General features: G+C 48.2%; 1 protein-coding gene across 1 annotated transcript; it reads left to right on the top strand.

Annotated features, from left to right (window-relative positions):
• The first annotated feature begins 341 nt into the window (after positions 1 to 341).
• LOC112245018 (transmembrane protein 132C-like) lies at positions 342 to 12,519 on the top strand. The gene is made up of 11 exons (XM_042330599.1): positions 342 to 481; positions 2,405 to 2,628; positions 2,821 to 3,030; positions 3,436 to 3,980; positions 4,606 to 4,758; positions 5,071 to 5,266; positions 5,530 to 5,673; positions 8,152 to 8,354; positions 9,975 to 10,194; positions 10,367 to 10,558; positions 10,748 to 12,519. Exons 1-11 carry the CDS (start codon positions 400 to 402, stop codon positions 11,642 to 11,644), a joined length of 3,066 nt encoding a protein of 1,021 aa, XP_042186533.1. The 5' UTR covers positions 342 to 399; the 3' UTR covers positions 11,645 to 12,519.
• The last annotated feature ends 1,188 nt before the right edge of the window (positions 12,520 to 13,707 follow it).

Raw genomic sequence — 13,707 nt, 5'->3', positions numbered from 1 at the left:
ACCTCTCAACACCTCTCAACACCTCGCAACACCTCTCAACACCTCGCAACACCTCTCAACACACCTCTCAACACCTCGCAACACCTCGCAACACCTCTCAACACCTCTCAACACCTCTCACACCTCTCAACACCTCTCAACACCTCGCAACACCTCTCAACACCTCTCAACACCTCGCAACACCTCTCAACACCTCTCAACACCTCTCAACACCTCGCAACACCTCTCAACACCTCTCAACACCTCGCAACACAACACCTCTCAACACCTCGCAACACCTCGCAACACCTCGCAACACCTCTCAACACCTCTCAACACCTCGCAACACCTCAGAGCTGTAAGGATGTTACGACACTTTTGGGGTTGTGTGGTGTTTCTGGATCCTTCAGGTGTGCAGTGATGGGTGAGCTCAGCTGCTCCAGTGCATCGTGGGGGAGAGAGGGTGTGAAGGCTCTCGTGCTCTATTCGCTCCTAGTAGTCGGTGAGTGGTTATTTTTCTTCAAAAAATCTAGTGTATTGAAAATACGTTTTTTCATGATTTTTTTATGAAAAATCTATTGTATTGATATATATGTTTTTTATGAGTGTATACACAGTGCCTTGCGAAAGTATTCGGCCCCCTTGAACTTTGCGACCTTTTGCCACATTTCAGGCTTCAAACATAAAGATATAAAACTGTATTTTTTTGTGAAGAATCAACAACAAGTGGGACGCAATCATGAAGTGGAACGACATTTATTGGATATTTCAAACTTCTTTAATAAATCAAAAACTGAAAAATTGGGCGTGCAAAATTATTCAGCCCCTTTACTTTCAGTGCAGCAAACTCTCTCCAGAAGTTCAGTGAGGATCTCTGAATGATCCAATGTTGACCTAAATGACTAATGATGATAAATACAATCCACCTGTGTGTAATCAAGTCTCCGTATAAATGCACCTGCACTGTGATAGTCTCAGAGGTCCGTTAAAAGCGCAGAGAGCATCATGAAGAACAAGGAACACACCAGGCAGGTCCGAGATACTGTTGTGAAGAAGTTTAAAGCCGGATTTGGATACAAAAAGATTTCCCAAGCTTTAAACATCCCAAGGAGCACTGTGCAAGCGATAATATTGAAATGGAAGGAGTATCAGACCACTGCAAATCTACCAAGACCTGGCCGTCCCTCTAAACTTTCAGCTCATACAAGGAGAAGACTGATCAGAGACGCAGCCAAGAGGCCCATGATCACTCTGGATGAACTGCAGAGATCTACAGCTGAGGTGGGAGACTCTGTCCATAGGACAACAATCAGTCGTATATTGCACAAATCTGGCCTCTATGGAAGAGTGGCAAGAAGAAAGCCATTTCTTAAAGATATCCATAAAAAGTGTTGTTTAAAGTTTGCCACAAGCCACCTGGGAGACACACCAAACATGTGGAAGAAGGTGCTCTGGTCAGATGAAACCAAAATTGAACTTTTTGGCAACAATGCAAAACGTTATGTTTGGCGTAAAAGCAACACAGCTCATCACCCTGAACACACCATCCCCACTGTCAAACATGGTGGTGGCAGCATCATGGTTTGGGCCTGCTTTTCTTCAGCAGGGACAGGGAATATGGTTAAAATTGATGGGAAGATGGATGGAGCCAAATACAGGACGATTCTGGAAGAAAACCTGATGGAGTCTGCAAAAGACCTGAGACTGGGACGGAGATTTGTCTTCCAACAAGACAATGATCCAAAACATAAAGCAAAATCTACAATGGAATGGTTCAAAAATAAACATATCCAGGTGTTAGAATGGCCAAGTCAAAGTCCAGACCTGAATCCAATCGAGAATCTGTGGAAAGAACTGAAAACTGCTGTTCACAAATGCTCTCCATCCAACCTCACTGAGCTCGAGCTGTTTTGCAAGGAGGAATGGGGAAAAATTTCAGTCTCTCGATGTGCAAAACTGATAGAGACATACCCCAAGCGACTTACAGCTGTAATCGCAGCAAAAGGTGGCGCTACAAAGTATTAACTTAAGGGGGCTGAATAATTTTGCACACCCAATTTTTCAGTTTTTGATTTGTTAAAAAAGTTTGAAATATCCAATAAATGTCGTTCCACTTCATGATTGTGTCCCACTTGTTGTTGATTCTTCACAAAAAAATATAGTTTTATATCTTTATGTTTGAAGCCTGAAATGTGGCAAAAGGTCGCAAAGTTCAAGGGGGCTGAATACTTTCGCAAGGCACTGTATACCAACAATTTATCTGCTACCCTTTTCACGTGTTTAAAATAGCTGATATTTGTGATTTACAGTAGATGTAGGCCTAACAATCTATGTGAAATTGATGTGAAATATACCAAAGAGAAAGAGACACAAACCAGTCAATATTTCTCTCCTTTTCTGTCGATCTCTTTATCTCATCCACCAGTACACACATCCCATGCCCAGCCTCCCCTCCCTCTCTCCCTACTGGCCAAAATCATTGTCCCCCCTCCCTGGCACGCTCTGCCCCTGTCGCAGGCTGATCTTGGCCCACTGTTCTCCAACTCCAGCCCCTTCGCCTTCACCCAGTCCCTGCTCATGGTGCCTCCGGCTGGGACAGCCTCCAAAGCGGGGGTTCGGGCTTCATTTGGGCCTTACTCTGTCAGCCAGGTAAATCAACTGGGATAGGGATCCTTGACAATCAGCAGAATGCTGTAGATCTCGACTTAAACGTTTGGAGAATTAGTTCCATAGATTTCATATTATTCCTGCGTGTCCTAAGAAGATGCACGATCATATGTAACGCAGAGCTCTTCTTCTAGCCCTCTCTCTAACAGTGTAACCCTCTCTCTCTCTCCTCAGCTGGTCTCTGGGCCCATCCTCCCCCTCTCCCCTCCTCTGACTGCGTCTCTCCTCTCTAAACACGTGGAGAGAGAGGGGGATGAAGGAGGAAAGGAGAGGTACAGCGTGCGGGTGTTGTTCCACGTACGAGGGGACACCAGCAGGGGGAGCTGTATCACCCTCCACGCCTTCAAAGAGACCGAGGAGCAGAAGGCTTCCTGTGTCACACAGGTGTGTTCGTGCCACACACTATATGAAGCCACCGTCACCTGTGACCATTCAAAAGACTGAAGCCGGACTAAACGTCTTCTTTGGGACTCTGAATGATGGATATGTCGTGTCGTGTGTTTGTTACACTGGCCAATACACTGAAATGTTCTGTTCTACATAAAGTATGACGCTTGTTCGATATAAAGTACGACACTTCTTCTATATAAAGTATGATACTTGTTCTATATAATGTATGACACTTCTTCTATATAAAGTATGAAAATTGGTCTATATAAAGTATGACACTTGTTCTATATAAAGTATGACACTTCTTCTATATAAAGTATGATCCTTGTTCTATATAAAGTATGACACCAAATGCTCACCAATCACTCTCTTCATCCATTCCTCCTCTCCTTTTCCCAGCCTCCACTGGGTCTGTGTGTGGTGACCCTGGCCCTACCTAAGGACTGGTTTGAGGCGGGCCAGACCAGCCAGCCCTACCTCAGCCCCAAACAGCGTGCCAGGCACACACACCGACACCGCACCCGTAATCGGGGACGACGGCACGAGGGTGTTGTCGTCGGTGGAGCCGGTGGCATCCCCTTCCCAGGCGCTCTCCGATACAGCCCCGCCCACGCCGGCGACCGCATCCAGCTGTACTACTCATTGTTCGGCACAGCGTCCAACCTCAAACTAGCGCCCCCTAGGTGTGTGCAAGACAAATTACCACAGTCTCAGAGAGAGTTGTTTTATATAGCAGCTGTGACTTTGAGGGAGGACAATAAGCAGAACGAGGCCAACAGAACCAAAGAGGAAATAGCCTGTTGCAATAGACAGGAAGAGGAGGAGCTACGGTTGGATTCCAACGTGCTGATTCGCTATCGCAGGGGACCAGTCCGAGCGGGACAGCCAATTGGGGTTTCTGTGAACCTGAGGGCCAATTTCAGTGCAGAGTTTGTTGTTATCCGGTAAGTCTTTGTTACGTGATGCTCTGTGATGTAAGTGATAATCCAGCAAATTGAAAAGGGAGACCTGATGACGACCTAAACACATATAGGAACATAGCAGTGTGCAGGTCCTTCTCTTTTACTGATAAATACTGTGTTCATATTTCGATATCAAACCATGTCTCTCATTGCCAGTGTATCTGTCTAGTATGAACAGTATGTATACAGTATGTAGTACATGTACGTTGGGGACGGCAGGTCGCCCAGCGGTTAGAGAGGAGAGCCAGCAACCGGAGGGTTGCCACTTCCATTCCTGGGTCCCACGGGAAAAACCAGCCAGGAAGTGAGCTAGCAACCGGAGGGTTGCTGGTACCAAATCCTAGATGCCATTGTCTGCCGCTGTGCCCTTGAGCAAGGCACGTAACTCCACCCACAACAACAGCTCAACGGGCGCCTAGTATGACAGCCCCCAGCTCCTCTCCAGAACCTGTGTATGTGTCTTTCAGAGGGGTTGGGTTAAAAGTGGAAGTCCATTTTCATTTTAAGAATAAAGTGGTCTTAATTTCCATTTTTAGTCATTTCCCAGACACTCTTATTCAGGGTGACAAACAGTAAGTCACACTATATCTGTATGTCTCTATTCCAGGCTGAAGGTGAAGAAAGGCCTTTTGTCTCTGGTGGCCCAGCGCTCTCTGAACTCTGACCTCTGGGTTGTGAACCTGGAGAGAACCCAGGGCTCCAAACATGATGTCATCTCCATCATCTGCCACAAACTGGCCAGACACATGGACAGCGACGGGTATTACTTCATCATATATATTACTGTACAATATCACTCAGGCACAATATTACCTCAGTGAAGGAACGTATTCAATTTAACCGGTTTGTGACATGTCGGTTACATTTTTGACTATATACATTATTCATATTGCGTGCAAGTGATACCACATATGTGAGAGAATATCACTCTGTTAAATATTCCAACATATGTGATTTATTTCCATCAAATGGCTTTTGTCTTACTCTCCCCACCTATTCTCCCGACTCTCTCTCTCTCCTCCCCCCTCCTTGTCCCTCCCTCTTTCTTCTGTCGCCGCCTCCTCTCCCTCAGTCCCGCTGCTCTGCAGCAGGTTGCCTGTCTGTCAGTGGACGGCTTGCGCAGGAGTTTCGGGGTTGCCATGACGGTATCGGCCAGCTGGCGGGTAGAGTACTCAGGCCGTAAAAACCCTCCGCCACCACACGGCGGAGTCGTGAGCAGCTTCTCCTTCACTGACAGAGAGATCGTGGGCATCTCTCCCATAACTGAAGTAGGTGGAACGTTACTCAATCAGGGTCAGTTTCCTGGGACACAGAATCTCCATTGAACATGCCTCTTAGTCCGGGAAATTGGTTTCTTCTTGTTACATGGTCTGTATGTATGTACTATGCAGTAGACTAATGGATAATGTGATAGCTACAGCACATATCCGTGCATATATGGATTTCTTAGTGTTGCAGTGGACTGTTTCTGCTCATTTTGCTTATTCCTAAATAAGACCAGTAAGCTGAACTTGTTGTCATCAACACACAGAGTGGCATGATCATCAACACTGCCATCTTGACCAGCGAGCCCGTGTCACTTCCTGTCATTGTGCTGGCAGTGGGGCATGATGGGAAGGTGTCGGATATCACCGCGGCGGTGAAGTGCCAGTCGTCCAACGATGATATCGTCAAGGTAAGCAGGTCTACATACTGTACACACAGGCACAGGGCTCCTGTCCAATGCCGTTGTTTTCTGTGGGTTTTTTTACGCCGATATGAACTTTTTTAGTACATAATGTCTCCGCCATCATTTCCTATGACCGAAATCAGCTTCTGTACATCAGAACAGCAATGACTAGCCTCGATTTGGATGACAATTTCTACGTCAACGAGTTGGCACCTCTGGACATCAGCACCTCTGGACGTCAGCACCTCTGGACGTCAGCACCTCTGGACATCAGCACCTCTGGACGTCAGCACCTCTGGACGTCAGCACCTCTGGACGTCAGCACCTCTGGATGTCAGCACCTCTGGACATCAGCACCTCTGGACGCCAGCACCTCTGGATGTCAGCACCTCTGGACATCAGCACCTCTGGACATCAGCACCTCTGGACGTCAGCACCTCTGGACATCAGCACCTCTGGACGTCAGCACCTCTGGATGTCAGCACCTCTGGACATCAGCACCTCTGGACATCAGCACCTCTGGACGCGCAGCACCTCTGGACGTCAGCACCTCTGGACGCCAGCACCTCTGGACGCAGCACCTCTGGACGCCAGCACCTCTGGACGCCAGCACCTCTCGACGTCCAGCACCTCTGGGCGCCAGCACCTCTGGACGTCAGCACCTCTGGACGCCAGCACCTCTGGACGCCAGCACCTCTGGACGCCAGCACCTCTGGGCGCCAGCACCTCTGGACGTCAGCACCTCTGGACGTCAGCACCTCTGGACGCCAGCACCTCTGGACGCCAGCACCTCTGGACGCCAGCACCTCTGGACGCCAGCACCTCTGGACGCCAGCACCTCTGGACGTCAGCACCTCTGGACGCCAGCACCTCTGGACGTCAGCACCTCTGGACGCCAGCACCTCTGGACGTCAGCACCTCTGGACGCACCTCTCGAGCACCTCTGGACGCCAGCACCTCTGGACGCCAGCACCTCTGCCACCTCTGGGCGTCAGCACCTCTGGACGCCAGCACCTCTGGACGCCAGCACCTCTGGACGCCAGTACCTCTGGGTCAGCACCTCTGGACGTCAGCACCTCTGGACGTCAGTACCTCTGGGTCACACCTCTGGACGCAGCACCTCTGGACGCCGCCACCTCTGGACGTCGCCACCTCTGGACGTCGCCACCTCTGGACGTCCAGCACCTCTGGACGTCAGCACCTCTGGACGTCAGCACCTCTGGACGTCAGCACCTCTGGACGTCAGCACCTCTCGACGCCAGCACCTCTCGACGTCAGCACCTCTGGACGTCAGTACCTCTGGGTCAGCACCTCTGGACGTCAGCACCTCTGGACGTCAGCACCTCTGGACGTCAGCACCTCTGGACGTCAGCACCTCTCGACGTCAGCACCTCTGGACGTCAGTACCTCTGGGTCAGCACCTCTGGGTCAGCACCTCTGGACGTCAGCACCTCTGGACGTCAGCACCTCTGGACGTCAGCACCTCTGGACGTCACCACCTCTCGACGTCAGAACCTCTGGACGTCAGTACCTCTGGGTCAGCACCTCTGGACGTCGCCACCTCTGGACGTCGCCACCTCTGGACGCCGCCACCTCTGGACGTCGCCACCTCTGGACGTCAGCACCTCTGACGTCAGCACCTCGCAGCACCTCTGGACGTCAGCACCTCTGGACGTCAGCACCTCTCGACGTCAGCACCTCTCGACGTCAGCACCTCTGGACGTCGCCACCTCTGGACGTCAGCACCTCTGGACGTCGCCACCTCTGGACGTCAGCACCTCTGGACGTCAGCACCTCTGGACGTCAGCACCTCTGGACTAGCCCTAATCCCTGGGATGCGAAAGAGGAAGCGACGGCGCAAGAGAGGCAAACGAGTACACAACTGGGGCCGAGCTCCCGGCCATCCAGAACCTCTATGCCAGGCGGTGTCAGGGGAAGGCCCAAAAAATGGTCAAAGGCTCCGGCCACCCAAGTCATAGACTGTTCTCTCTGCTACCGCACGGCAGGTGGTACCGATGCACCAAGTCTGGAACCAACAGGACCCGTAACAGCTTCTACCCCCGAGCCATAAGATTGCTAAATAGTTAACCAAATATCTATCGGGACTATCTGCATTGACCCCCCTTTTGACTCATCACATATGCTGCTGCTACTGTTTATTATCTATCCTGTTGCCTAGTCACTTTAACCCTACCTACATGTACACATCTACCTCAACTACCACACACCCCTGCATATCGACTGGGTACCGGTGCCCTTCGTATTTAGCCAAGTTATCGTTACTAATTGTGTATTTATTCCTCTTGTTGTTATTTGTATATTTTTCTCTCTGCACTGTTGGGAAGGGTCCGCAAGTAAGCACTTCACTGTTAGTGTACACCTGTTGTTTTACTAAGCATGTGACAAATACAAGTTGATTGGTTTAGATTGATTTGACCCACAATCCTCCACTCCCTTTTATCACCCTCTGACTTTATTCAACAGGTGTCAAGCGATTGCTCCACCCTCTTCGTGGACGGAAGTGAATCAGGGGTGGGCAGCACCTGTGTAGGGGTGGAGTTTCTCCTGGGCACGCTCAGTGGGTCCCTGTGTCTGTCCGTGTGGGCACCTGTCGTCCCGCTGCGCATCTCCCTGTCCGACAACGAGCTGAGCGCCATCGAGGGCTGGAACCACCACACGGAGAACGGGTGAGTCCCTGTGCGCGTGCGTGTGTTTAGAGAAAGATGAAGACACACTGAGCAGGAATGACATAAAGCAGGATTAGACATGGCCATGTCATTAACATCAAGAGTCCTAAAACAGTTGATAGAACGATTGGAACAGTTGCAACTCCAATTTGTATGTATTTTTATTTAACCTTTATCTAGGCAAGTCAATTAAGAACAAATTCTTATTTACAATGAGGGCCTGGCAATATGGTCTCCTTTTGACATAATCTCCTTTCCTAATCCCTTTTTTTTCTGTCTCAAGACAGAGCAGGAGGTTCAAACACCAAAACCAGGAACGTCCATTGGTGGAAAATGTACTCGATTGTCATACTTGGGTAAAAGTAAAGATACCTTAATAGAAAATGACTCAAGTAAAAGTGAAAGCCACCCAGTAAAATACTAGAGTAAGAGTCTAAAAGTATTTATATTTAAATGTACTAAGTATCAAAAGTTAAAGTACAAATAATACATTTTAAAAAATCCTTATATTAAGAAAACCAGACCACACAATTAAAAAAAAAATAATGTTTACCCATAGTCAGGGTCACACTCGTTGGACTAGTAACTGGACCAGTAACTGGAAGGTTGCAAGTTCAAACCCCCGAGCTGACAAGGTACAAATCTGTCGTTCTGCCCCTGAACCCACTGTTCCAAGGCCGTCATTGAAAATAAGAATTTGTTCTTAACTAGTTAAATAAAGGTCATTTCAAAACAAGGCATTTTGGATGTTCTCTTGATAAGTGTGTGAATTGTCAAATGTTCTGTCCTGCTAAGCATTCAAAGTGTAACAAGTACTTTTGGGTGTCAGGGATAATGAATTGAGTAAAAAGTACATCATTTTCTTTAGGAATGTAGTGAAGTAAAAGTTGTCAAAAATATAAATAGTAAAGTAATGTACAGATACCCCATGAAAACAACATAAGTAGTACTTTACACCACTGGCAATGTCTGGTAGAACAGTGAAGGGCTGTGTTCCACTTGGCACACTATTCCCTATATAGTGCACTACTTTTTACCTTAGCCATATGAACTCATGTCAAAAGTAGTGCACAATATAGGGAATAAGGTGTGATTTGGTCTACTGCCAAAAAGCTTCATTCACCATACAAACACTTCAGGCAAACAGCTGGTAGAAGAGACAGCTAATTCCCTAACCCAGAGCTTTAAAATAGGCTCTCTGCATTATCCACCTCTGATTCCTAGATGGCACCTGCTCAATAATTCAAACACTAACATTATGACTTGCTGTCACATCTCAACCAGGGGTCAAATGAGGTCAATTCTATTTAAATTCCAGTCAATTAAGAAAGTACACCAAAATTCCAATTGTCTTCATGCTTTTCATGAGGAAAAATTGGAATTTGATTGGAGTTTGTTTACTTTTTGAATTGACTGGAATTTAAATGGAATTTATCCCAAACCTCAACATATTTAAGCTTATGATGTCTCCATTTTTGGTTTTGCCCAGCTTCTATGCCACATCCAGATTTGTGTAATATCTCTCTCTCCTCCTCATCCATCCATCCTTCTCTCTCCCCCCACCCCCTCTCTCATACCCCCCTCTCTCTCCCTCACTCCCCTTCTTTCCCTGCCCCCCAGCTGTTCTCCAGTGTACCAGAGGTCCACGGTTCAGGTTCTGACCCAGTTCAGTGCTCAGGGGGGCCAGGGTCAGCTGACCTACCTGCTGGGCTCCTCTGATTGGTTTGTGGATGCCACGGAGATGGTCCGTAATTGGCTGAGGGTAGAGAATCCTCGCGTGGCGGTCCTCGACAAGCAGAGCAATCTGATTGGTCTACACCCAGGGAAAACTTCAGTTCATGTGAGTAATATGTAATATGATGTTGTATTTTGAATAGCATGGTGCATTTTAGTTGAGGGATGGTCATTACAAATGATGAAATCTCCATTTGGTCAGATCTCAAATATATTTATAACCTATGGAAAGTAAACTTGAACAAGACACTACCTTTATTGGCACCCCTCTCTCTCAGGTCATATCAAGCCAATGGGACGGTGTTCTGGGTAGCTGTGATGTCATCGTGACCTCTGAACCCGTGACCCCAGGTGACCTCTCAGTGCAGGTTGTGGGAGGACTCGGTATGTCAATCAATGCAAGCCCTGCCCATCCGGCTGTTGTCACGGCAACAGTGACAGCATACAACATCCTCTACCACCATGGACAGGTGAGTTCAGTGTTTTTCTTGACCCACTCACTTCACTAAAATGTTTTAGTTTTACATAACAGCAACTTCTGTGGGACATTTTTGCTTCAATGGAAGGACCTTTGTGCTTCAGTATGGTATGATACTGAACATTTCTCTTTTTCTCCCTCCCCCTTATCTCCATTGTCCTTCTCTCTCTCTCTCCACCAGGAAGCGTCAATCAGTGTCTGGCTCCAGTTCAGTGATGATAGCGCCACGTTGCTCTCCACCTTCAGCCGTGGTACCTTCGCCCTTCGCCTCTCCTCATTGGCAGAGACCGTGGTTGCCGTGATGCCCGGCCCGTTGCTGCGCGTCGTCGCCCAGGGCGAAGGGGGAGGGCCTTTACTCAAAGCAGAACTCCTGGTCACCCCCTGCAAGCCAATGGCGAACTCCGTTGACGGGGACCTGGCCAATTCGAAAGAAGGAAGCGGGCCCAGGAGGCTGGCTAAAGGATCAGGTTGGATCAGGGTGAACCTGGACACAGACCTTCGTCCAATGGGAAGCAAGGAGGCGGACTTTGAGCTGCTCGACATGTCGGACATGCTGGTTGAGTCATCGGACAGGGACGTTAAGTACAGCAACTTCCTGGACAATGACATCATCATAGGGAACGTCACCACCGTCAAAGGTGACGACTACTATGACAAGGCCGGTGATGGGATGATCGCCAGGAACGACCTGGAGAGAGCGGTGTTGACCCCAAATCACGAAGAGAGCGCTGTGTACTTCTCTCCCGGGGTGGAGAGAGAGAGGGAGGAGAAACTGGAGGATACAGAGCTGGGGGTGGGTGTCGGGGCAGTTCTCTCCCTTCTCTGCCTCTCCGTACTTCTCTTCCTGGTGAATTGTCTGCCCTGCGCTTTGAGGGAGAGGAGGATGAGGAGGAAGGGCGTGAACACGGAGGGGGTGGAGGGAGTGGTGAAGGAAGAGGGGGAGGAAGGAAAAGAGGAGGCGGCAAAGGGTGTTGCAGAAAAGAACGACATAATGACATCGTACCCCGGGGTAATATCGCTCCATGAGACTATTCCAGAAGAGAAAGAGGGGCAGTCAGATCAAAGCATTGACCATTAAGGCTGCATCCGAATAGGCACCTTAATCCTTTTAAAGAGTTAAGAGCCCTGTGGTCAAAAGTAGTGCACTATGTAGGGGATAAGGCGCCATTTTATTCAGGAGAGAAAGGTTGTTGATAAAAATCATCGTTCTTAGGAAAATTGACTACGTATTCCTGTCACCGTGTCACCAACAATGTATCTTAACGTCTTACAAGGTCATGTTCGTATAGGCTAGTTTCTTTTCTCGGTTATTTATGTATGTCTGAATGTTTGTCTAGCTACCATTGCACATATACAGTAACTATCCAACATAAGTCCAACATAAGTTAAATATGTGTGCAGAAACAATGCACGTACACGACTGTACATATCTGTCATATTTACTTTATTGGTATTATTTCACATTCATCCATATACAATTGGTTGTCATACCTTTTTCGATTTAGGACTCAATGCAATCGGTATCGCTGAAGTTCACCGCTATATTGCAATTGAATGTTAAAGGCAGCGTTCCCGCGTCCGCGGAGACTGAATTCACGATAAATACGGCACATTTCAGCTCAATCGGAAACGACCTTTACATTTCAATGATTCAAGCCCTTTTAGGCCTATTGACGAAATAGTACAGGGTTGCAAAATCCTGGTAATTTTCCCAAAAAATCCCGCCGGGATGACTCCCATTTGACTCCCAGATGACTCCCAGTTGTAGGATGCCAACATGCTGATTCCCACCTGATTCCAGAGATTCTCCAATTGGGATTTCCATAAGAACTGGGAATTTGGGGCAAGTTACCAGAATGTGCAACTTTATTCCTGCACATACTTGTGATTGCTTTATGCCTCGCTTTATGTCTCGCTCAAATGTCAATATGCCTCGTATACTGTTGTTTAGGTTAGTTATCATTGTTTTAGTTTACAATGGAGCCCCTAGTTCCACTCATCATACCTCCGATACCTCCTTTGTCCCACCTCCCACACGTGGTGACCTCACCCATTATAACCAGCATGTCCAGAGATGCAACCTCTCTAAACATCACTCGGTGCCTGGGCTTACCTCCGCTGTACCCGCACCCCACCATACCCCTGTCTGCACATTATGCCCTCTATTCTACCACGCCCAGAAATCTGCTCCTTTATTCGTTGTCCCCAACACTCTAGACGACCAGTTTTGATAGCCTTTAGCCGTACCCTCATCCTACTCCTCCTCTGTTCCTTGAGTGATGTGGAGGTAAACCCAGGCCCTGCGTGTCCTCAGGCACCCTCATTTGTTGACTTCGGTGATCGAAAAAGCCTTGGTTTCATGCATGTTAACATCAGAAGCCTCCTCCCTTAGTTTGTTTTACTCACTGCTTTAGCACACTCTGCCAACCCTGATGTCCTTGCCGTGTCTGAATCCTGGCTTAGGAAGGCCACACCATTTCTGAGATTTCCATACCCAACTACAACATTTTCCATCAAGATAGAACTGCTAAAAGGTGGAGGAGTTGCAATCTACTGCAGAGATAGCCTGCAAAGGTTGGTCATACTTTCCAGGTCTATACCCAAACAGTTCGAACTTCAATTTTTAAAAATGAATCTCTCCAGAAATAAGTCTCTCACTGTTGCCACCTGTTATCGACCCCCCTCCTCTCCCAGCTGTGCCCTGGACACCATATGTGAATTGATCGCCCCCCATATAGCTTCAGAGTTCGTTCTGTTAGGTGACCTAAACTGGGATATGCTTAACTGTATCCGCTATGGGTCAGCGGTCAAACGACCACCCCTCATCACTGTCAAACGCTCCCTAAAACACTTCTGCGAGCAGACCTTTCTAATCGACCTGGCCCGGGTATCCTGGAAGGATATTGACCTCATCCCGTCAGTCGAGGATGCCTGGTCATTCTTTAAAAGTAATTTCCTCACCATCTTAGATAAGCATGCCCCTTGCAGAACTAAGAACAGATATAGCCCTTGGTTCACTCCAGACCTGACTGCCCTTGACCAGCACAAAAACATCCTGTGGCGGACTGCAATAGCATCGAATAGTCCCCACGATATGCAAATGTTCAGGGAAGTCAGGAACCAATACACGCAGTCAGTCAG

This window comes from Oncorhynchus tshawytscha, linkage group LG11 (assembly GCF_018296145.1).
Source record: "Oncorhynchus tshawytscha isolate Ot180627B linkage group LG11, Otsh_v2.0, whole genome shotgun sequence".
Lineage (NCBI taxonomy): Eukaryota > Metazoa > Chordata > Actinopteri > Salmoniformes > Salmonidae > Oncorhynchus > Oncorhynchus tshawytscha.
Note: the sequence above shows the minus strand (reverse complement) of the source record. Positions and strands in the feature narration are given on the sequence as shown.

Bases quoted from the DNA above. Each gene is read 5' to 3' on its own strand.
- LOC112245018 (XM_042330599.1), top strand. From the start codon at position 400: ATGGGTGAGCTCAGCTGCTCCAGTGCATCGTGGGGGAGAGAGGGTGTG. The intron at 4,759-5,070 runs GTATTACTTCAT...CCTCTCCCTCAG, and splicing joins AGACACATGGACAGCGACGG to TCCCGCTGCTCTGCAGCAGG. The intron at 5,267-5,529 runs GTAGGTGGAACG...ATCAACACACAG, and splicing joins GCATCTCTCCCATAACTGAA to AGTGGCATGATCATCAACAC.